This window comes from Nyctereutes procyonoides, unplaced genomic scaffold, assembly GCF_905146905.1.
Source record: "Nyctereutes procyonoides isolate TBG_1078 unplaced genomic scaffold, NYPRO_anot_genome, whole genome shotgun sequence".
In the NCBI taxonomy this organism is placed as follows: domain Eukaryota; kingdom Metazoa; phylum Chordata; class Mammalia; order Carnivora; family Canidae; genus Nyctereutes; species Nyctereutes procyonoides.
In genome coordinates, this window is record NW_026575032.1 from 7,715,745 (window position 1) to 7,741,855 (window position 26,111).

General features: G+C 35.8%; 1 protein-coding gene across 3 annotated transcripts in view; it reads right to left on the reverse strand.

The window, feature by feature from the left end:
• Positions 1–26,111, reverse strand: part of SCLT1 (sodium channel and clathrin linker 1) — a 188,564-nt gene that overhangs the window by 69,631 nt on the left and 92,822 nt on the right. For all 3 annotated transcript variants that reach the window (XM_055317108.1, XM_055317107.1, XM_055317109.1), the window contains 4 exons: positions 23,670–23,847; positions 19,768–19,866; positions 10,182–10,253; positions 1,707–1,781 (listed from right to left, as the gene is read on the reverse strand). In XM_055317108.1, the coding sequence (XP_055173083.1) occupies positions 1,707–1,781; positions 10,182–10,253; positions 19,768–19,866; positions 23,670–23,847 (424 nt within the window). The remainder of the gene's footprint in view (positions 1–1,706; positions 1,782–10,181; positions 10,254–19,767; positions 19,867–23,669; positions 23,848–26,111) is intronic.

A 26,111-nucleotide genomic window follows, 5' to 3' on the forward strand; every position in this document is an offset into this window, starting at 1 on the left:
TATATATGCTGTGGTACAATAAATAGAACTATCTGAAAGTGGTTCTATAACCTTACTCTGGGTTAACTAGATAATAATCTAACTGAAATGGGGGTTCCTCTTTCCCCAACAGGAATAGGTATACCCAAGCTCAGCTTCTTATAAGAGTAGGCTTCCTCCACAACACAGACTGTAAAGTCTCCAGGTGCAAAGCAGCTCACATTTTCAAACAAATTCTACCCATAGCTACCCTTTAAATCCAGACTGTTTGACCAAGTAACCTGTATCTTTTTTCACTGAAAAGACTGCTTTGTCAGTCCTGCTCTATAGAAAGGTAGAATGTCAGCAAATTAATGTATTACTACTAAAATAGACACACACAGACACACACACAATGTGTGTGTGTATATATATGTATATATATATATATATATATATATATATATATATATATATATGCATATGCATATATACATAAGGTCCTAGCAGTACTTTGACTTTAGCACACTTGCCTGGGATAGTGGGAGAATTAGGGACTTGTGCCTTTTCTTTACCTGCTGTCTTTAGTCTTGTTTTACATTTCCTCAATTAAGCCTATTCTTTAATCTCTGTCATGTGGTATTAAAAATTTCATCCCAGCCATGATGTGCAGCAGGTAACAATCTAAAAGGGATCTATTCCTATTCCATAACAGATAGTAACTCAGAAGGAATTAACCTTACAGGAGAATGGTGACCATAAAGGTTCTACCTGGAACATGACATATATACTTTTGTTATGTGCTGTTTTGTAAGTCACTCTTTTACTGATGTCATGATCTTTTTATGCCAATTATACAGATATGTCACATACTTTTATATTACATAGTTTTTTGAAAATCAAATTCTGACTCTACCATTTACTACTTGCTAGCGTTAGGTAAGTTAACTTCTATGAAGGTTCCCAATGTGCACTTAAAACACAGTACATGGGGATCCCTGGGTGGTGCAGCGGTTTGGCGCCTGCCTTTGGCCCAGGGCGCGATCCTGGAGACCCGGGATCGAATCCCACATTGGGCTCCCGGTGCATGGAGCCTGCTTCTCCCTCCGCCTGTGTCTCTGCCTCTCTCTCTCTGTGTGACTATCATAAGTAAATAAAAATTAAAAAAAAAAAAAAACACAGTACATGCTACATCAAGTTTAGTTTCCCCTTTTTCCCCAAGGTATTTTAAGAGTGGGATATTTACTGATGATAAAAAAGTTATTTAAGCAAGAAATTTTAAACTGTAGACTTTTCACATTATTTTTTTCTCAAATATCATTCATTAGGGTAATATATTCCTATTTAAGAAAAAAATCTATACTTTTAAAGGATTAAAATTAGAGCAATGTTATAATTTTCTGGTTATATATACTTACTTGTTTTTATAGATGTCTTAAACCCAATAAAAGTTGGCATAAAATTTAAAAACAGAAGGGAGATCTAGTAAAATTTACTATTGGGATGAAGCTTAAACAAGGAATATGCCTACTTCATAAAAATTTATACCTTTAAGTAAAGTGTACAAATACTGTGGCCACTATTATAAAGAAACACATTCAGGCAATACTAGTGTTTAAGTGCTGACTGTGAATATATTCTGAATAAAAACACAATGTAGAGATTGCTAGTAGATAGTGTGATGAGAGCAAGAGAGTAATAGCGGGCATTTGCAGTTGAGGTTTAGGTAGTTATTTTTCCTTTTTTACCTTTTCTAGTTCTTCTTCCACTGCTTTTTTCTCCCTAATGGCTCGTTCAATTTGGCCTTGTTTTTCAGCACACTCCTATAAATTCAATTCGTATCGTAAATAAACATTTTGTAAAACCTTAAGAAAAAACAGATAAGTTGAATGATTTATTCATAACAAGAATATCACTCTTATCCTATCAAAACAGCAGGACTATACCGATTATTAAACAAAAGTAAAAATCCTCCATCTTCAAAGAGCTACCTATCTCAGGAGTTCTAAGTAAACATGCTAAATAAATGGGTGACAGAGGTTGAGGAATTTCAGAGAGAAAAAAATAAATGAGACCCCTTTGTTATATTAGTTTTATTCATATAACCTTATTATATATTTTTAAAAGATTTTATTTATTTATTCATGAGAGACAGAGAGAGAGGCAGAGACACAGGCAGAGGGAGAAGCAGGCTCCATACAGGGAGCCTGATGTGGGACTCGATCCCCGGTCTCCAGGATCACGCCCTGAGCCAAAGGCAGATGCTCAACCACTGAGCCACCCAGGCATCCCTCTTATTATATATTTTAAAAGGGAATACAGAACTGGACAGTGACACAACACTCTGAGGATAATCTGTGGCCTAAAAGGCACACAGGTATATAAATTCTATTCTATTCTATTCTATTCTATTCTATTCTATTCTATTCTATTCTATTCTATTCTATTCTATTCTATTCTATTCTTCTACTCTATTCTTTCTCTTTTTCTTTTCTTTCTTTCTTTAATTCTTTCTCTCTTTTCTTTTCTTTTCTTTTCTTTTCTTTTCTTTTCTTTTCTTTTCGGCAAAACTTATAAAGAGCCAAGGGGCTGTCTTAGTTGGTGACTCTTGATTTCGGCTTAGGCCATGATCCTAGGGTTGTGGGATCAAGTCTCGTGCTGGGCTCTGCTCTGGGTATAAAGCCGGCTCAAGATTCTTGCTCCCCCTCTGCCCTGCCCATCTTCCCCTCTGCTCATATGTTCTCTCAAAAAAAAAAAAGAAAGAGAAGAGAGTCCCTATTAGCATGATCATAAACATTTTCTGCTCTAAAGGTTTTAATTAGTAAAACCGAGCAAGCATAATAATCAATTGAAAAAATTTAGTATTTTGCAAATAAAGTAAAACTGAAAACCCTTCTAATGATTGGTTCCTCATAGTTATTTGTTTTTAATCTATTTATTTATAAGAATGGGTGTGATTATTTTCTACTAATTGTAAACTATGCTTTGGATGAACCTCCTTATTGGCAGTATACTACTGATATTCAATTACCTTTAGCATGATTTTATTTTACAAAAGTATTGTATATCAATGTTTTTAAATTTTAAAATAATCTTCTAAATTGCGACCTCAATGAATTCTAATTATAATGAAGACCCTTATTAACCCTATATTACTAAACAGATGATTAACCTAAATTGATCATCCTTCATTAAGACAGAATTGTTAGTACACAAGAAATGAAACTTTAATGTTCCAAATATGTTTAATGTTCCATATATGTTCATACAGTAAGTTGCTACTATATAAAAAGGTGGTTTTATGATGTAAAATTTGGGATTTCTCCTATGTTTGTAACTCATCTTGTGTGATTGTTAATAGACTATTTTTAGACAAGTTTTAGGTTAAACAGCAAAATAGAGAAGTTAGAGATTTCCACTATACTTCTTGCCCCCATATATGCGAAACCCTCCCCCATTTTCAACATTCCTCACTGCAGTGGTACATTTGTTAATACTGATGAACCTACACTGACAAAATTATCACTCAAAGTTTCTTGGTGTTGTGCAATTTATGGGTTTAGACAAGTTTATAATGACATGTACTCACCATAATAGTACCATACAAAGTAGTTTCACTGTTCTAAAAATCCTCTATGTTTTCTCCATGCTTATTCATCCCTCTCTCCTCCTTAACCCCTGATAATGTCTTTTTACTGTCTCCATAGTTTTGGCTTTCTCAGAATGTCATATAGTTGGGAGTCAAACAATATGCAGCCTTTTCAGACTAGCTTCTTTCACTTAGTAATATGCATTTTAGTTTCCTCCAATGTCTTTTCATGGCTTGATAGTTCACTTCTTTTTAGTGCTGAATAATACTCCATTGTCTAGATGTACCAGTTTATCTGTTCATCACCTAACTAACGGAGAGCTTGGTTGCTTCCAAGTTTTGGCAACTGTCAGGAAAGTTGCTATAAACATCCATGTTCAAGTTTTTGTGTGGATATAAAGTTTTCAACTCCGTTGGATAAATACAGAAGAGTGCAATTGTTGGACCATATGGTAAGAATATGTTTAATTTTATAAGAGATTGGGATCCCTGGGTGGCTCAGCGGTTTGGTGCCTGCCTTTGGCCCAGGGCGCGATCCTGGAATCCCAGGATCGAGTCCTGCGTCGGGCTCCTGGTGTGGAGCCTGCTTCTCCGTCCTCCTGTGTCTCTGCCTCTCTCTTTCTCTCTCTACATCTACCATGAATAAATAAATAAATCTTTAAAAAAAATTTTAGAAGAGGGGATCCCTGGGTGGCGCAGCGGTTTGGCGCCTGCCTTTGGCCCAGGGCGCGATCCTGGAGACCCGGGATCGAATCCCACATCGGGCTCCCGGTGCATGGAGCCTGCTTCTCCCTCTGCCTATGTCTCTGCCTCTCTCTCTCTCTGTGACTATCATAAATAAATAAAAGAAAAAAAAATTTTAGAAGAGATTGCTAAACTCTCTTCAAAAGTGGCTATACCATTTTGTATTCCCACCAGCAATGAATGAGAATTCCTGTTGCTCCACATCTTTCCCAGAGTTTTGTCAGCATTCTGAATTTTGTCAACTCTAATAGGTGTATCTGCTACATATTTGGTGTAATGAGTAGCAGCTCATTATTGTTTTAATTTGCATTTCCCTGGTGAAATATAATGTGTAACATCTTTTCATATGCTTATATGCCATCTTTGGGGAGGTGTTTGTTAAGTTCTTTGGTCTACTTTATTTTATTTTATTTTTTTATTTTTTGGTCCACTTTTTATTTGACTTTAGTATTGTTGACTTTTAAGAGTTCTTCGTATACTTTGGATAACAGTCCTTATCAGCTATGCCTTTTGCAAATATTTTCTCCCAGTCTATGGTTTGAATTTTCATTCTCTTTCATTCTTGAGAATTTTCATTCTCACGAGAAATCTTTCATTTTAATGAAGTCCAACTTATCAACTGTTTCATGGGTTATGCCTTTGATGTTGTATCTAAAAATTCATTGCCAAACCCAAGACCATCCAGATTTTCTATTTATCTTCCAGGAATTTTATAGTTTTGTGTTTTACATTTAGGTCTGTGACCCATTTTGAATTAGCTTTTGTGGAAGATGTAACGTCTATGTCTAGATTCATTCTTTTACATGTAAGCATCTAATTATCCTAGTCCCATTTGTTAAAAAGACTATCTTTTTTCTCCATTGTATTGCCTTTGCATCTTTGTCAATGATCAACTGACTGCATTTATGTGGGTCTATATCTTATTCCATTCTGTGTTCTGTATTTTATTCCACTGATCTATTTGTCTATTTTTTCACCAATATCACAGTAGCTTATTATAGCTTTTTGGTAATTCTTGAAATCTGGTAGTGTCAGTCCTCTGATTTTGTTCTTCTCCTTCAATATTGTATTGGCTATTCTAGGTCTTTTGTCTCTCCAAGCAAACTTTATTTTTTTTTTTAAATTTTTATTTATTTATGATAGTCACACAGAGAGAGAGAGAGAGAGAGGCAGAGACACAGGCAGAGGGAGAAGCAGGCTCCATGCACCAGGAGCCCGATGTGGGATTCGATCCCGGGTCTCCAGGATCGGGCCCTGGGCCAAAGGCAGGCGCCAAACCGCTGTGCCACCCAGGGATCCCAAACTTTATTTTTTTAAAAAATTATTGTTAATTTTGAATTTTTATTTAAATTCTAATTAGTAACATACAGTGCAATATTGGTTTCATGAGTAGAATTCAGTGATTCATCACTTACATGTTACAACACCCAGTGTCAACATAACAAGCACCTTCCTTAATACCCACCTCTCTTCAACAACCCTCAGTTTGTTCTCAATTGTTAAGAGTGTCTCTTATGGTTTGTTTCCCCCTTTCTCTTCTTTCCTCTCTTCCCATATGTTCATCTGTTTTGTTTCTTAAATTCCAGATATGAGTGAGATTATATGGTATTTGTCTTTTTTTTAACTGACTTACTTTGCTTAGCATAATACACTCTAGCTTCATCTACATTGCTGCAAACTGTCAAGATTTCATTCTTTTTGATGGCTGATTAATATTCTAATATATATATATATACATATATACATACATATACACACACACACACCTCTTTATCCATTCATCAATGGACATTTGAGCAATCTCCATAGTTTGGCTATTGTTTTTTTTTTTTTTTTTTTTTTTTGGCTATTGTTGATAATGTTGCTACAAACATTGAAGTGCATGTACCCCTTTGAATCTTTATTTTTGTATCCTTTGGGTAAATACCTAGTAGTGCAACTGCTGGATCATAGTATAGTTACACTTTTAACTTTTGGAGGAACCTCCAAACTGTTTTCCACAGTGGCTGCACCAGTTTGCATTCCTACCAATACAAGAGGGTTCCCCTTTTTCTACATCCTCACAAACACTTGTTTCTTGTGTTGTTAACTTTGGCCATTCTGACAGGCATGAGGTGGTATCTCATTGTGGTTTTGATTTGTATTTCTCTGATAATGAGTGATGGTGAACATCTTTCATGTGTCTGTTAGCCACCTGGATGTCTTCTCTGGAGTCTCTATTCATGTCTTCTGCCCATTTCTCAACTGGATTATTTGTTTTTTGGGTGCTGAGTTGATAAATTCTTTATAGATTTTGAATACTAACCCTTTTCTTCAGATAAACTTTAGAATCAATTTGTCAATATCTACAAAGTAACTTGCTGGGATTGCACTCAATCTATAGATCAGGCTGGGAAGAACTGACATTTTGACTTTAGTCTTCCTATCCATGAACATGAGCTATCTATTTATTTATATCTTTGATATATTTCATCAGAGTTTTCCTCATATAGATTTTGTTAGATGTATAACTAAGTAACTTTTTATATGCTAAGGTAAATGGTATTGTGTTTTAATTTAAAATTCCATTTGTTCATTGCTGGTATATGGGAAAACAGCTGACTTTTGTATATTAACCCTGTATTCTGCAATCTTGCTATGTTATAATTGCTTCTGTTACATGTTTTTTGTTTTTCAACTTGTTTTCTTTTTTAAAAAAATATTTTGTTTACTTATTCATGAGAGACACAGAGAGAGAGAGAGAGAGAGAGGCAGAGACACAGGCAGAGGGAGAAGCAGGCTCCATGTAGGGAGCCTGCCTGACGCGGGACTTGATCCTGGGTCTCCAGGATCATGCCCTGGGCTGAAGGCAGTACTAAACCGCTGAGCCACCCAGGCTGCCCTCAACTTGTTTTCTACAAAGACAATCATTTCATCTGCTAACAAATTTCTTCCTTCCCAATCTGTACAACTTTTGTTTCTTTTTTCAGTCAAATTGCATTGGCTAGTACTTCCAGTATGATGTTGAAAAGCAGTGGTGAAAGGACACATTATTGCCTTGTTCCTGATCTTAGTTAGAAAGCTTTTGGTGGGATCCCTGGGTGGCGCAGCGGTTTGGCGCCTGCCTTTGGCCCAGGGCGCGATCCTGGAGACCCGGGATTGAATCCCAAGTCAGGCTCCCGGTGCATGGAGCCTGCTTCTCCCTCTGCCTATGTCTCTGCCTTGTCTCTGCCTCTCTCTCTCTCTGTATGACTATCATAAATAAATAATTAAAAAAAATAAAAAAAAAAAAGAAAGCTTTTGGTTTCACAGCAGTAGGCTTTTTGTAGATATTCCTTATCAAGCTGAGGAAGTTTCCCTCTGTTTCTAGGTTACTAACAGTTTTTTTTTTTTTTTTAATCATGAATGGGGGTTGGATTTTGTCAAACACTTTTTCTGCAGTTACTGATATGATTCTCATATTTTTATGTAGATATTAATAACAGAGTTAGATCACACTTCTGAATCTGGTGAATGACATATAAAGAAAAGTATGTGATAAATACACTATGCATCTCTCTCCATCCAACCCACCATTTCACTCCTAAATGATGACTGAAAGAATATTTGGTTAACCTCAAATAACAAAGTTAAAAAAGACATAGAAGTTTAAACCTTTATAAAGACGTATATGAATTGTATTAAAAATTCACTGTAATATAAAAGCAAACACTTAAAATTACTATTAAAAAGCTTTCATGGATATCTGCTATTAATCACCATCAATATTCCTACCTTTTGGGCAAGATATGACCAATGATACTAGATATTTTTTGAAGTACTCATGGAGTATTTTCAAAATCATACCTTATAGTGTACCATAAAGAAAATCATAACAAATATCAAGAATCATTATCAATAGCTTATAATCTGTGGCCTCTATTTAACTGGATTAGGAATAATAAAAAGACATCTAAATATCTAAAGATGTGGAAATTCAAAATTAAAAACAAAATTTTTAAAAGAAATCATAGCAGATCATAATGAACTTTTCATTTTCCTTGTATAAAATTTGGGCATTATTATAACCAATTTTGTTACTCATTTACTGTAGGTGAACAGCAACCTCTGTTAATTGGCGGATTTAAAAGCTTGAGTATTCTTAAGAGAAATTGTATCCTGTAGGAGAAAGTAAAAGTGGTGCTGCTCTCCAACGGGACATATGTGGCTAGACTGGCACTGGCCTTTTCTTGAATCTATCAAAAAATCTGCATACTAACTTAAAAGACAAGTTTTTCTCCTTCCTACAAGCATAACTTAGTTTTGGGTTAGCTAAAGGATTAAACTTCTTTCTTTGACTTCATCTTTACGGTATAGGTGGTAAAACTGGTACTTAAGAATATAAATCAATAGCTGACATAATAACATGTCTCAAACATAGTCGTAAATTTGAGTTACCCGAGAAAATCTGCTTTTTAAAGTAGTTGAACATGTCTTCCTTCATACAGATTTCTCAATGCCTAATATTTAAAACATTTCAATTAATCAGTAGTTTTTCCCATGGAATCAACATCAGAGAATATTTAATATCTTTAGAAAAATCTACTTAGCTATGGATTATAATTGTTTTACTATAAATCGTAAGAAATACTTTTTGCAATAAACTAAAATATAGTTTTTTGCTCTAAAATGAGTTCATATAGCTCTGGCTGTGGTTATTAAGAGTTATTATTTTAAAAATCTTTGCAGATATTATCCAATACACATTTCTTTGGGAAAAAAGAAAGAAATAACGTTCTTGTCCTTCCAGAGTTTACAAGCCATTAAATGATTCTGGACTGGGGTGGACCTTCTTTTCTAAACTGTGAATCTGCTGATAGCTAAATCAGTCCATGTAAGAGAACAAGCAAAATAGCAAAGTGATAGATATGACTAATTGGCCACACAGCATCCCATTAATTTTACTTAATATTCCTCCATCCTTAAAACAGATGACATTAGACAAAAAGTAACACGGTTTCTTGTTCTATTACTCTGAAGATCTATACACAAAGAAAAATCTCATCATGTATACTACAAAGTTTGTAGAATATGAAAAACGTGCTCCCTCTTTGAGTTGTTTAAATATTAGTCAATAAATATTAAAAAAACATACTGTGAAAACACTGTGCTAGGCAATGGGGAAAATAAAAGGAGGCATAAAACTCTTGTACTTTGAGGTACAATCTAGTTGGAAAGAAGATTTTCATGAAGCAAGAGAGGAGAGGGAGAGAGGGAGACAGGAGAAAGAGAGAACTAACAGTGTAACATATTTATTACAAGACAATTCATTGCTGAATTTTGTAGTCAGATTAAAAGCGACATAGAGATTCAGAAAATATTAGTTTGTGAAGTTGAGAATCTCTCTCCAATCTCTGAAAATTCTGGTACTTTTATTCCCTTGGTTATTAAAGGTTATTAAATTCCATTTCATCAAATAGAGTTGTTAAATACCTCCAGTCACATAAGTACTCTTCTCCTTTCTCTTTGCCTATTTATCCTTCAGTATTCGTTTCTTTTGGGAAGCTTGTCTTTCTTCTTTCCCACTGTAATATATATTTTCTCGTTCTCCCTCATCTCCCAGATGAACCTAGCATATGGTAGCAGCTGCAGAAAGGTGCTTAATAGCACTCTGGGCATTTTTTGTCAAAAAGGTAATTGTAGTAAAATGTGATAAATGCCATCCATCTTTCCTGCTGGATTAAATTCCAAGATTGCAGGTAACATGTTTATTTTGATTTTTGCTCTTCTCCAAGCATCTAGCATAGTTCCTGGCTTAACAAGTATCTTCTGAATGAGCAAGAATGCACATTATAAGATACGTCAAAACATATCCTGGCCTTTAAAATAAGCAATATTCAGAGAAAAATATAAATATAGTCTTCTAACATACCATTTGAAGGGCTGAAAGTTCTTCTGTTAGTCGAGAAATCTGTACACTATACTGTTTTCTTGTGTTTGCAACCTGTAAATTAAGACATTTATAAACTGTTTAGGTTCTCAAAAAATGATTAATACCCAATAAAAATACACAGAATAGTAAGTTTGATTTTAGGTCATAAAAAATAAATAAGCACATGGTATATTAAAGAGTCAAGACTTTATTATGATAGGGGTAGAAGGGATCCCTGGGTGGCGCAGCGGTTTGGCGCCTGCCTTTGGCCCAGGGCGCGACCCTGGAGACCCAGGATCGCATCCCACATCGGGCTCCCGGTGCATGGAGCCTGCTTCTCCCTCTGCCTCTCTCTCTCTCTCTGTGACTATCATAAATAAATAAAAATTAAAAAAAAATGATAGGGGTAGAAGAGTGAATTTCTACTAAAATTTACCATAGTAGAAGTGAAAACTGGCAAAATTTAAAAATATTTACTTACTAATCCCCTTAAAGATAATAACCAAGGCATTACAAGTTAACATAAATAACATTTATGAAAAAGAAGTGTTTTCCAAAATTGAAAATGTTTTAGAAGAATGGTATTATTTTACATTTTTGCAAATTTCCTTAATGTCTGGCTCAATAGAAGACAGCTAGGTTCTCATATCTATATCTGTGTTCAACCTGTTGTGCTGATCATCAGTCTTTGGAAAACAATGTACCTCATGAGAGAATAAGTATAAAAAAAGCAAACAGTAAACTATAAGTAGAAAGTTAAGTTAGACCTTGCAGACTCTCTGAACACTTTGAGAACTCCTGCCACAGAGCAAGTCAAATGAAAAACCAAATTACACACCAAAAAATTAATTAGTAACTTTTAAGGCACTTTTGTTTTATAAACAGAAGAATATTCTTTATGTTGCATATATCATGTATTAGGTAAATTATTTTGTGAGGAGAATTATTTGAATTAACACTTAAATAGCTTCAGAAACAGTATAATTTATATATATAGAACATTTTGAAGAATTACATCTCATTGAGATGGCTCTGCTGATAATATATTTTTCTAATAACTACTCATGCTTTTTAAAAAGACCACAAGGAATACTGATACTATATCACCAGTAAACATTTATGATCTAAAGATTTCTGGAAATTTTCTAAGATCCTATAAAATAGGTTATTTCTAAAATATGAGGTAAGCCTTCTACAGAACATTTACAACATTGACACATACTTTATTTGGTTAATTAATATGAGTTATGTTTCTGAAGACTGGACAAACATATATGAGTCCCTTTGAGCTCTATTTTAGATTTTAAATTGATGCAAACTTTCCTATGAATAATTATATAATTATATCCATCCTCTTTATGGGTCAGTGATAACCACAGCATTTACTGAGGTCTGATATGTGAAGAACTGTTCAGAGTGCTGTGTTATTATCTCATTAAATCCCACCAACAATATGATTAAGTAGTTATCACCCTCAATATAGAATAGGGATATTAAAGTATAGGGATAGTTAAGTCATGAAGGTTTTCAGAATATAAAAATTTTAGTCCCTATGAGTGCATTCATGTCTGTCTATCTGCCTCTCATACAATGTTTTAAGAGTTCTTTTTAGCGTCTAGAAATGATGCAGCTAGGTTTATGACTATACTAGTAAATATATTTTGAAATATTTTTATAATAATGCTGATAAATTCAGTGAATTAAACTGTTCATATTTCTTAAAAAGACAGTGTAGGCACTACTGAGACTGATGGTATATCATCAGTAAAATCTTATGCTGCAAAGATCATAGAAAATTTTTTGAGGTTAGTATCTGATAAAACACAATGTAAACCTTGTTATGTGAGCAAATACACATATTTGAGAGGCAATTTAAAGTAGTTGGGGTTCAGAAGTCTGTATGGAAACTAAAATCCCCTCTCTTATCCTAACCTCACTTTTTTTTTTGTAAACATTTTCTTTTACAATGTTTGGATAGTAAGGATATTTGTAAATCAAACAGTAAGGTAAATTAACAAGAGATAGAAACAGAAAAGGCCAAAAATGTCACAAATATTGCCTAACTGGATGAATATAATTTTGATCACCAAATTTAAGCCATGATTCGAAATAAAAAGAAAATCAAAGTCAAAAGAAAATAACATTTTCACAAATTAAGTTTTACTTGTTTTATAGAGATCTGAGAAATAGCTATATCCATATTTTAAAGAAATAAGCTACTGCCATATTTTGTTTAGTTTTATGGCCAGAACATAAGTATGTGCCGATTTATTCATTATATTTACTTTCTTAATAAAAAAATACTTCTAAAGTCATTAGAAATAAGTAATCCTCACTCTAACAGGTTAATTCTACATATTTGAAGGGTATGTCAAATTATAATAAATGGGGCAATTATCACCAAAACAGCTGAAAATTTTCAAACAAAAACATTAAAAAATATATTATAAAAATATAAATGGATACAAGGAGGATATACTATATGCTCTATAAAATACTATATAGTTCAATTATATAGTTTATGAAAATAATACTTACTCTTTGAAATTCTACACACTGAGAACTGTAATACACAGAAAGAGAAAAGTGCCTCATTATTCTTCTAGGCTTAGTACTGTTCAAAGGCTGATATATATATCTCCAGAATTTTTTGCTTCACAGATAGCTACACCAATCATTAATAATTTGCAATTAAATGAAAACTCAGAAGGACAATGCTAAAAATAGCACTTATCTCTGGGTAGTGGAATTTTAAGTGATTTGTAAGTTATTCGTATTTTGGGTATTGAGTTTGAGAAGTTCTTTATAGATTTTGGATACTATCCCTTTATCTGATAAGTCATTTGCAAATATCTTCTCCCATTCCATAGGCTGCCTTTTAGTTTTGTTGCTTCCTTTGCTGTGCAAAAAACTTTTTATCCTGATAAAGTCCCAATAGTTCATTTTTGCTTTTGTTTCCCTTGACTTTGGAGATGTGTCTAGAAGTTGCTGCAGCCAATGTCAGAGGGTTGCTGCTTGTGTTCTCCTCTAGGATTTTAATGGATTCCTGTTTCACATTTCGGTCTTTCAGTCATTTTGAGCTTACTTTTGTGTATGGTGCAAGAAAGTGGTCCAGTGTTATTCTTTCACATGTGGCTGTTCAATTTTCCCAATACCATTTGTTCAAGAGACTCTCTTTTTTCCATTGGATATTCTTTCCTGCTTTGTCAAAGATTAGTTGGCCTTGGAGTTGAGGGTCCATTTCTGGACTTTCCATTCTGTTCCACTGATCTATGTTGTCTGTTTTTGTGTTGCTACCATACTGCCTTCATGATCATAGTTTTGTAATACAGCTTGAAGTCTGAAATTGTGACACCTCTAATTTTGGTTTTCTCTTCCTTCTCCTTTTTTGGTTTTCTTTTTTCAGCATTATCTTGGCTATTCAGGGTCTTCTGTGGTTCCATACAAATTTTAAGGTTGTTTGTTCCAGCTCTGAAAAATGCTGATGGTATTTTGAAAGGGACTGCTTTGAAAATGTAGATTGTTTTGGGTATCATAGACATTTTAATAGTATTTGTTCTTTTGATCCATGAGCATGGAATAGTTTTCCATTTCTTTGTTTCTTCTTCAATTTCTTTCATATGTTCTACAGTTTTCAGAGTACAGATTCTTTATCTCTTTGGTTAGGTTTATTCCTAGGTATTTTATGGGTTTTAGTACAATTGCAAATGGAATTGATTGCTTGGTTTCTGCTTCATTGCTAGTGTACAGAAACGCAATGGACTTCTGTGCATTGATTTTCTATCGCATGACTTTGTTGAATTTGTCTATCAGTTCTAGCAATTTTTTTTGTGGTCTTTGTGTTTTCTACATAGAGAATCATGTCATCTGTGATGAATGAGCATTTGACTTGTTCTTTACTAACTTTGATGCTTTTTACTTTTCTTTTTTGTCTGATTACTGAGTTTAGGACTTCCAGTACTAGCTGAACAACATTGGTGAGAGCTGACATGCCTGTCATTTCCTGACCTGAGAGGAAAAGCTCTGTTTTTCTCTGTTAACAATATTGGCTGTCGATCTTTTGTATATGGCTTTTATGATATTGAGGTATGTTCTCTGTAGTCCTACTTGGCAGAGAGTTTTTATTTTTTTATCAAGAAAGGATGTTGTATTTTGTCAAATGCTTTTTCTGCATCAATTTGTAGGATCATATCATTCTTGTCTTTTTTTTTAATTTTTTATTTATTTATGATAGTCACACACACACACAGAGAGAGAGAGAGAGAGAGAGAGAGAGAGAGGCAGAGACACAGGCAGAGGGAGAAGCAGGCTCCATGCACTGGGAGCCCGATGTGGGATTCGATCCCGGGTCTCCAGGATCGCGCCCTGGGCCAAAGGCAGGCGCCAAACCGCTGCACCACCCAGGGATCTCATCATTCTTGTCTTTTAATTAATGTGGTCTTATCACATTGATTTGCAAATGTTCAACCATCCCTGAATCCCAGGAATAAATCCCACTTGGTTGTGGTGAATAATCCTTTTTAATGTACTGACGGATCCTACTGGCTAATATCTTGGTGAGTATTTTGACATCCATGTTAATCTCAGGAATCTTGGTCTATAATTCTCCCTTTTGATGGGGTCTTTGTCTGGTTTTGGGATCAAGATAATGTTGGCCTCAAAGAATGAGTTTGGAAATTTTCCTTCCATTTCTGTTTTTTGAAACAGCTTCAGAAGAATAGGTATTAATCTTTAAATGTTTGGTAGAATTATCTTGGGAAGCTATCTGGCCCTGGACTCTTGTTTGTTGGGAGATTTTTTTTGTTGTTGAGAGATTTTTGATTACTGCTTCAATTTCCTTGCTGGTTATGGGTTTCTTCAGATTTTCTATTTCTTCCTGTTTCAGTTTCGGTAGTTTATTAATTTCAAGGAATGCATCCATTTCTTCCAGATTGCCTAATTTGTTGGCATATAATTGCTCATAATACTTTGTATTCTTCAGTGTTGGTTGTGATCTTTTTCATTCATGATTTTACTGATTTGGGTCCTTTCTCTTTTCTTTTTTAAAGTCTGGCTAGGGGTTTATCAATCTTATTAATTCTTTCAAAGAACCAGCTCCTAGTTTTGTTGATCTGTTCTACTGTTCTTCTGGTTTCTATTTCATTGATTTCTGCTCTAATCTTTATTATTTCTCTTCTCCTGCTGGATTTAGGCTTTATTTGCTGTACTTTTTCCAACTCCTTTAGGTGTAAGGTTAGGTTGTATATTTGAGATTTTTCTTGTTTCTTGGCCTGTACTGCTATATACTTTCCTTTTAGGACCACCTTTGCTGCATCCCAAAGGTTTTGGACTGCTGTGTTTTCATTTTCATTTGCTTCCATGTATTTTATAACTTTTCTTTAATTTCCTGGTTGATCAATTTATTCTCTAGTAGAATGTTCCTTAGCCTCCATGTATTTGTGGTCCTTCCAAATTTTTTCTTGTGATTGACTTTAAGTTTTATAGAATTGTGGTCTGGAAATACACATGGTATGATCCCAGTCTTTTCATAATGGTTGAGATCTGATTTGTGACTCAGTATGTGATCTATTACAGAGAATGTTCCATATGCAATTGAGAAGAATATGTATTCTGCTGCTTTAGGATAAAATGCTCTGAATGTATCTGTTAAGTCCATCTGGTCCAGTATGTCATTCAGAGCCTTTGTTTCCTTGTTACATTGTTGACTGATTACATTGCTGTAAGTGGGGTGTTAAAGTCCCCTACTACTATTGTGTTATCATCAATGAGTTTTAATTTTGTTATTAATTGGTTTATATATATTTGACTGCCTCCAAGTTAGGAACATAAATATTTATAATTAGATCTTTTGGTTGGAAAGACCGTTTTATTATGATATAGTGTCCTTCATTTCTTATTACAGTCTTTGGTTTAAAATCTAATTTGCCTGATATAAGGATGGCTACTCCAGCTTTCTTTTGATGTTCATTAGTATGAAAAACTGTTCTTCACCCCCTCACTTTGAATCTGGAAGTGTCTGGGTCTAATATGAATCTCTTGTAAGCAGCATACTGATGGGTCTTGGGTTTTTAATCCATTCTGATACCCTCAATGTTTTGACTGGAGCATTTAGTCCATTTATATTCAGAGCAATTATTGAAAGATATGAATTTAGTGCCACTGTACTACTTATAAAGTTGCTATTCCTGTAGACTGCCTCTGTTCCTTTCTGGTATTTGTTATTTTTGGGCTTTCTATCCACTCAAAGGATCTTTTAATATTTCTTGCAGGGCTGGTTTAGTGTTCACAAACTCCTTTAGTTTTTGTTTGTCCTGGAAACTCTTTATCTCTCCCTCTGTTTTGAATGTCAGCCTTGCTGGAAAAGGTATTCTTGGCTCAATATTTTTCTCATTTAGCATGCGGAATATATGTCAGTCCTTTCTGGCCTGCCAGGTCTCTGTGGACAGGTATCCTGCCAGCAATCGGTGTCTACCCTTGTAGGTTAAGAACCTCTTCTCCTGATCCTGAACTTCAGGATTTTCTCTTTACCTTTGAAATTCCAAGCTTTGCTAGAATATATTGAGGTGTTGACTGATTCTCAGGTGGACTTGCCCTATTGCAAATGTGCCACTCATGCACAGAGGCAGGGCTCAGTGTAAGCAGCTCCAGATTCTACTGCATGGTGCTATTTTGCTCTTTGAAGGCTTTCAGCACCAATAGGCAGGATGACCACTCTGCTCTCTACCTTGTAGGAGTTGTAGGAATGAAAACTCTACTACTTAGTTGCTTAGGAGTAAAGCAAGCACATTAGCTTTACTTTTTTAAGTGATGAGACTTTTAAAAACAAATTTACTTCAGTCTACCTAGGAGAGAAATAATACTGCCCACGGAAAAATACAGGTAAGAAAAGAGTTAATATCTTTATTTTATCCAGTGATATAATACACAGTGTATCCTACTATCTTATAGGAGCTCATCTATCTATCTATCTATCTATCTATCTATCTATCTATCTATGGGGGGGGGGCAGAGACACAGGCCGAGGGACAAGCAGGCTCCACACTGGGAGCCCGACGTGGGACTCAATCCTGGGACCCCAGGATCGCGCCCTGGGCCAAAGGCAGGCGCTAAATCCCTGAGCCACCCAGGGATACCCCTAGGAGCTTATTTTATTTTATTTTATTTTATTTTATTTTATTTTTTAAAAAGATTTTATTTATTTATTCATGAGAGACACACACACAGAGAAAGAGAGAGAGAGAGAGGCAGAGACACAGGCAGAGGGAAAAGCAGGCTCCATGCAGGGAGCCCGACATGGGACTCAGTCCCGGGTCTCCAGGATCACACCCTGGGCTGCAGGTGGCGCTAAACCGCTGTGCCACTGGGGCTTCCTGAGGAGCTCATTTTAAAGGAAAGGATTATTAGTTTTCAATCCTTTATGTTAACTGTTTCAGAGATAGTCTTTATGAATACATAGGAAAGCATTTTAATGTAAACTTACAGTGAAAATGAAAACCACAGTTTTGCTAATTCACGTGTTTGACAAAAATATCAAAAAAGAATTATAACCAGTCTCTTGGAAAAGTGGCTGATTCCATATCTGAGGCAGAGAGAGGATATTAAAAAAAGAGGGGAAGGGATGTCTGGGTGGCTCAGTGGTTGAGTGTCTGCCTTCAGCTCAGAGCGGGATCCCAGGATCCAGGATTGAATCCCGCATTGGGCTTCCTGGGAGGGGCCTGCTTCTCCCTTTGCCTATGTCTCTGCTTCTTTCTGGTGTCTCATGAATAAATAAAATCTTTTTTAAAAATGAGGGGAAAACTCTTCTTTATTGAAAAATGGCAGCTAAAAAATGTATAAAAATGATAGAACATAATCATTTGTAATCATTCCTTGTAATATTTATTTCAAGAAAAGATTGTCAATGGATGCTTAGATCACTGGATGAAATTTTTGGTAGAAAGTATACCTGTGTGGTCTTCAAGTATTTTCCCCAATTATTTATAAAGTATACAAATGAAGAGTTCTGGTCGTACCACCTTAACCATGTGGTCAAGCTTAGCTTCAACTAATGCGCAATCTGATATCATAGCTTCCTGATGTGATCAGTTGGGAGATATACATATCACTCTGTTAGAAACAACCTAAATCTAATCAAAAAGAAATGGTCACATAAATCCAGATGTGGAATACTCTGGATTCTACAAAGGATTCTTTGTTATGCAGAGAGGAAGGCAGAGGACTGGGTTAAGTTGAGGGAGACTACAAAGACATACCAGTTAAATGCAATGATAGATAAATTTGGATTGGATCCTGGATTTAAAAAACCAAAAAGTACTAGGATATTTTATGGAAATTTGAGGGAAATTTGAGTGTAGGTTAAAATAATGTTGATTTTTTTTCTTTAAGGTATGGTAATAGTGATGTGGTAGTGTAGTAAAACATCCTTTCTTGGGGAAAAATATGCCAAAATATTTAGTAGTGAAGTGTCATAATGCCTGTAGTTGATGTCTAAATGTTTGGCAAAAGAGCATGTATGTATATAAAGGGTGTGGCAAGACATTAAGAGTTATTTGGGTAAGGAGTAAGTGTTCACCGTATAGCATTTAGCCTTTTTATGGGTTACAAATACAAACACAAAATAACCTTTTTTATGGGTTATAAATACAAAATTAATGGCAAACAATTTCTCAAGGTGATTGAGAAGAGGCTCAAAAATCAAGAGATTTGTATTTACATCTAGTTCTGCTACTTCCTAAAGGTAGAACCCTAATAAAAGCAAGTTACTTTTCAGTTTTTTTAATCATTAAAATGGGTTTGGTTTTACTCCCCTTCATTTTCACTTTATAGTTTCAAACTTTACCACACCACTTATGAATTGATTCATCTCCATACCAGAAAAGGCAAACAGATGTTCTGTCTTTTTATATGAAAGTAAACTTACATGTCCCAGTTTTAATTTGCATAAGCCTCAAAATTCAAAACAAGAAACAACTCAATACTTTAAAACCAAAATATTAGATTTAGTCTTGATAAGAGAATTGAAAATAACAATAAAATTTAAAAATTGTGTAAGTTCCAGTATGATATGATCAAAATAAAGCTGGACTCAGTATAGTGGGAGAAGGTATGGGTCTAAATTCTGGCTTTAATTAGTATGTAACTTTGAATGAGTCAACAATATCATGGTTTAAGTTCCTTTACTGATAAAAAAAATAGGTCAAACCAGATTTCTACAGTCCTAAGCTGCTCTAAGATTCTGCAAGCAACAGTAGGTTTTCTTCTCTTACTTCCTGCATATTCTAGGTTTATTTTGAGGCTTCTTTTTAGTTTTATACTTCAGGTGTGTTAATCTTCATTATATTTCTAGCCTAAACCCCTCTCCACCTCCCCAACTTATTCTATCCCCACCTTAACCCCACTCTACTCAAATGGTAGGGCTACTATCCTAAGATGATTTGTACTTGAAATTTAGCACAATTGGTTCAACTAGCTGATGGTTAAATAGCTAGGTCCATTAGGCAAAAACTTAGGTAGCATTTAGTCTTAGGTTATGAAATTCTGTAAACTTTTGAATTTTAAATAATCTTAAAGTTTAAAGACTCCTTACTTCCTTCCTGGTTCTCATGGCAGCATCTTGCACAAGCCGAGAGACAGTTTCTTTCATTTTCTCTAGATCTTCTTCTTTTTGCTTCTCCTGAAGGAGAGCCTTCAGAAAAATAATCATTTGATGTTATTATAAATCACATAATTATTATTAAAGATAATAAATGATTTAAAACATATCCACTAATTGCTTTGTTGAAAGCAAACATCTTATTCTAAACTTCTGGGACATCTCCACCTGGAATCTTGCCTAAGTTATTTTCCCTAATCTTTTCACCTAATCTCGTCCTAAAAATTTATTAGTTTCCTGTGGTATTTATTTCGGTCAGGGCCATCACTCTTCTAACCTGTGCAACTAGAAATCTTAAGAGTTATTTTGCAATTTTCCTTTTCTCCTTATACAAAATAAGCCATCAAGCCCAGGTAATAAAGTCTTGGGAAAAATCTCTTGGAATTCCCTTTCTTTCAATTATTAGATATTATTCAAATTAACATCCCTTTGTCACCTAACTCCTCAATGTTTCTATTTATCCAATCATTTTCATCTCCCAACTAAAAAATACTCTCAATAATCCTAGTTCTGTTGTCGGTGACACCCCATTTCTCTGCTTCCCTCTGGAGCAAAACTCCTCTAAAGTCTGTGCCTGCTCATCGCCAATACTTTCTCTTACATCAACTCCAATCAGGCTTTCACCATCCATAGTCTCCACAGATAATCCATGAGTTAATTTTGAATATCTTATTTAATCTGTCAGCTGCACTTGAGATAACAGATTACTCTCTTTGTTTTACGTTCCTTATTTGGCTTTTAGCATACCACAGAATTAGCTTTCCTCCTAACTCCCTGATCATTTCTTTTTTAGTCTACACTGCTGTTTCTTCCTCTTCTCCTGAACCTCTTTAAAAATTGCACTACCTGGGGCACCTGGGTGGCTCAGTTGGTTAAGTGTCTACCTTTAGTTCAGGTCACCAACCCGAGGTCCTGGGATTAAGAACCATATCAAGCTCCCTGCTCAGTGGGGAGTCTGCTTCTCATTCTTCCTCTCCTCCTTTCCTCTTCGCCTCCTTCTGTTCTCTCTGTGTCTATCTCAAATAAATAAATAAAATCTTTAAAAAAAACCCTGCAGGGATGCCTGGGTGGCTCAGTGGTTGAGTGTCTGCCTTCGGCTCAAGGCGTGATCCTTGAGTCTCAGGATGGAGTCCCACATCGGGCTCCCTGCATGGAGCCTGCTTCTCCCTCTGCCTGTGTCTCGCCTCTCTCTCTCTCTCTCTGTGACTCTCATGAATAAATAAATAAAATCTAAAAAAAAAAAAATTAAAATAAAAAAAAATTTAAAAAAACTGCATTACCCATCAGAGGGGAGGTGGGTGGGTGGGGGATGGGTGAAACAGGTGATGGGGATTAAGAAGTGCACTTGAAGTGATGGCACTGGTGATGTATAGAATTGCTGAATCACTATACTGCATACCTGAAACGAATATAATACTGTATGTTAACTATACTGGAATTAGAATAAAAACTGAATTAAAAAAATTGTACTACTCAATACTTAAGTCCTTAGAGCTTTATTTCCATCTGTCCCTTGATGGTTTATCCATTCTCATGGTTTTAAATATTATTTATAGGCTGACAACTCTCAAATTTACATCTCTAGACCAAATATCTTTCTGAGCCTGGAACTGCTCCAATTTTAAGGCTGAATGAATTTCTCTTTTTTTTTTAATCATCATATGATAAGTGGCCCCATGTTCTTATCCCACTACCTTCCAAAGATACCATACACATCCCCATTTAGTTTTTTAAAAAAATTGCCTAACAAACTTCCTCCTGCTTAAATAGGTAAGCTAGTGAGAAGTAACAGCTGTTTTTTTTATTCAAGTAGAATTAACAATAGGTTGTTATATTAGCTTCAGATGTACAATATAATGATTCAACAGGTTTTTTTGTAATTATTATTTTTTTAAGTAGGCTCTATGCCCAACATGGGGCTTCAACTCATGACCCTAAGATCAAGAGTTGCATGCTCTACTAAATGAGCAAGCTAGGTGCCCTTGATTCAACAGTTCTATACACTACTCGGAGCTCATTATAAGTGTACTCTTAATTGCCTTCACGTATTTCACCTATCTCCCCATCCAACTGCCCTCCCTCAACCACCAGTTTGTTCTCCATATTTAAGAGTCTGTTTCTTTTTTGGTTCATTTGTTTTGTTTTTTAAATTCCACATGAGTGAAATCATATAGTATTTGTCTTTCTCTGACTTATTTCACTTAGTATTATACCCTCTAGGTCCATTCATGTTGTTGCAAATGGCAAGATGTCATTCTTTTTACAACTGAGTAATGTTCCATTGTATAAATACATCATACTTTTATCCATTCATACATGGATGGGCACTGGGCTATTTCCATATCCCAGCTATTGTAAATACACAGTAACAAGCTGTTTTGATGTAACAACATTGTGGGGGAGAATGGGACAATGAGGAAATAGGGAAGCATCATAAAAGAACTGTAATAGGCTGTGTTTCATGTCTGGTTGTATAATCTGTAGAGAGAATCCTTGACTTTTTGGAATAAGCAACTGAAGGTGGGACTCCTTTAACAATTAAACAATGGGTCAGGAGGGAGCTTAACACTGTAGCCATAAACAGCCTTGTTAAGGGTTTGTTGACTTCTGACCTGAGTGAGAAGATTTAAGGGACAATGAGTATTGCTACTTCTCTGTCCATTGTGCTTTACACAAAATGTTCATATTTAGTAACCTAATGTTAACAAATGCTCATATGACTAGGCTCCAGAGGGGAAAGATAAACAATTTTGTCCTACTCTGAATTGTTCTAGCTAACTTAGAATTTAGAGCAATTCCCAAGGATGTTATGTTTATGCTGTGCCTTTCAACCATTCTGAGACAGTATTCAAATCGCAGATGGAATTATTAGCGGAAAGGCATGACAAGCACCTTTGTATTCTTACAGTTTAAGATTTGGAATATTATTTTTATTAGCTTCTTAATATGTAACTTATATAGTTTGTTTCATTTTTAATAGCCCTCTTGGAAAACCCGCTATTATATAAAAAAGGAAACAAAGTATTTCATTTGTACTCTTCATGTTTCTCAGTAATTATGCATATGTTAGGTATTCAATAAATATTGGTTAAATGAAGTAATGATTTAATATCTCTACAAAAAGGAGGCAACAACATTAACAACAAATCTATCCACCTGGTGACTTCTGTGGACTATATACATATGATTTATAGGGAAGTGATAAAAGAAAAAACTAAAATGTGATAGAAATCACAATTATTAAAGGGTTAAAAAAAGAAGTGACAAGAAGGTTCCAGTTAATAAATCTTTACAGCTAAATTTAATTCCTGTCAATTAAGCTTCTGCTCTATTAGAGTAATTATGTAGGTGATGAAGGGGAAATAAAGATGAGTAAGATTAATCTGGTTCAATTGAATAAAATATAGGGTATACTGCAGCAAAGTGCTATAGCACATTTTTTAAAGTATGAGATTATAGAGGATGAAAATTGTTTACATAAGGATTGGAGACATAAAATCTGACATGAAAGCTTTGGGGGAGGGTTGACATTTTATTGTATTTTTTTAAGTTTTATTTTTTTAAATTAATCTCTATACCCAATGTGGGGCTTAAACTCATGACCCAGAGATCAAGAAGTTGCATGGTCTTCCAACTGAGCCAGCCAAGTGCCCCTATTTTATCATGTTTTATGATTAAAGTCTTACCATGAAGAATATAGCATGTTTATTAATAGAGAGCATAGCAGTATCATTGTTGTGTGTTCATTTTATAACTACTGATTCTCCTATTATTAGGTCATCTCAGGGAATGTTCAGTATTACATTATTTATAAACATATTTACTAGTTTTCTTACCTGATTTTTTTGAAGGTTAGCTTCTTCTAAGAGCTGCATGCTATTTCTGGCTCTTACAATAGCTTCGTATTTTTCATTTTCTAATTCATTGCACTTTGCTTGTAATTCTCTGGTCTGTTTTTCCAAATGTGTTTTTTGTGCTCTTAATTGGGTGGCTTCTTGGATTGCTACACAGAGTCTAAGAGTAAATAATTACATTGTGAAAGTTAAATATTTTTAAAGGGAAGAAGGAAAATAGGAGATTTACTGATTTACATCTATTATAGAACAAACACTATTCTGGTTACTTTCACGTGTATTTTCTCATTTGATCTGCACAAAAGTTTTGTAAAGGAGGCTTCATTACTTCCATTTTAAAGAACAACAGACCCAAAGAGGTTAAGCATTTGATTAAGGCCATATGGCTAATGAGCTGTGGGGCTGAGACAGAGCCTAGATATTCTAATTATGTTACACTTACTAGAGTATCGCAGCATATTAGTTATAGGATAATGTTTTGAAGCAAATCCTTAAAGAACGAGTTATTCTATTTATATGGTCTTTTAAAAATTTTCCTTGTTGCTTGGCTCCCTTCACCTCTTTACCCAGGTAACCCATGTGAATTTACTAATGTATATCTTCAAATATTTTTCTCCATGTTTATAAAATCACACACACCTATATACACATGTACACACATAAATGTACAAAGTATGTACACACTGGTCCAAAGGCTTTTAAACATAATTTTTTTGTGTTATAAAAATTAAAGTCATAATATACACCCTTTTCTGTACTTGCTTTTCTCATTCAATATCTTATAGAAATCCCCTCAAGTAAAACCCCCAGAAGTCTGATGGACGGAAATTCATTTCACTGTTAATTTGTATTTCCCTGATTACTGGAGAGCTTAAGTGTATTTTTAGTTAGCCATGTGAATTGTCTTCTTTGAATTTCTTCATATCCTCTGCCAATTTTTTTCTGTTATTTGCTTGTTCTTTGTACGAACTCTTTGAATAATAAGAGAAATCCTCAGGCTGTTCTGTACACTACAAATATTTTTCCCAAATCTGCTTTTTTGGTTGTTGTTGCCTACTGACGCTATTAAAGAAATCTTTATTACACTAAAAATGTTCACTTTAATACAACTAAATTTGGGTTTTTTTTCAGCTTGTAGGATTTCATTTTCTATAAAGATTATTTCTCTCTTCCATAGATTGTTAATGTAATTTCCTAGATTTCCTCAAAAGATTGCTACGTCTTTAATATTTTTACTGGTAAATCTTTAATGCATCTGAAGTTTACTCCTGAATGAGTATATAAGAGGGAAGTCCGGAGGAGGGGCAAGATGGCGGAAGAGCAGGGTCCCCAAATCACCTGTCCCCAACAAATTACCTAGATAACCTTCAAACCATCCTGAAAATCTACGAATTCGGCCTGAGATTTAAAGAGAGACCAGCTGGAATGCTACAGTGAGAAGAGTCCGCGCTTCTATCAAGGTAGGAAGACGGGGAAAAAGAAATAAAGGAACAAAAGGCCTCCGAGGGGGAGGGGCCCCGGAGGAGCCGGGCTGAGGCCGGGGCGAGTGTCCCCAGGACAGGAGAGCCCCGTCCCGTCCCGGAGGAGCAGGAGCTGCACCAACCTTCCCGGGCGGGCGGAAAGGGGCTCGCAGGGAGGTGGAGCAGGACCCAGGAGGGCGGGGATGCCCTCGGGCTCCCGGGGACACTAACAGACACCTGCGAGCGCAGGAGAGTGCTCCGAGCTCCCTAAGGGCTGCAGCGCGCACGGAGGGACCGACCGGAGCAGCTCGGAGGGGCTCGGGAGCGGCTCCAGGGAGGGAGCTGCAGGGCGGGAGCGCGAATCCACCAGCGCAGGCCCCGGAGCACAGGGCGCCGGGACACAGCCCAGGATCCGGCCTCCCCCCGGGACAGGCAGAGGCCGGGAGGGCCCAGGACAGCAAGGACGCTCCTGCCCCGAGCTGAGCAGATCAGCGGCCCCGCCCCGGAGCCTCCAGGCCCTGCAGACGGACGGAGAGCCGAGAGCCCCGAACCCCGTAGTTCCTGCGGAGGCTGAATCCAGGCTTCCAGAGTTGCCATAGCAACTGCAACTGTTCCTCCTGAGACCTCACGGGGTAAACAACCCCCTCTGAGCCCTGCAGCAGGCAGGGGCAGAGCAGCTCCCCCAAGGGCTAACACCTGAAAATCAGCGCAACAGGCCCCTCCCCCAGAAGACCAGCTGGACGGACCAGTTCCAGGGGAAGTCAAGGGAATTAAAGTCTACAGAAATACTCCCCCGTGTTTTTTTTTTCTTTTCTTTTTTCTTTTCTTTTTGATTTCTGATTGCTTCCCCCACCCCCTTTTTTTTTCACCTTTCTTTCTTTTTCTTTCCCTTTTTCTTCTCTTCTTTCCTTTTTCTTTTTCTCTTTTCTTTCCTTCTCTCTCTTTCTCTCCTTTTCCCAATACA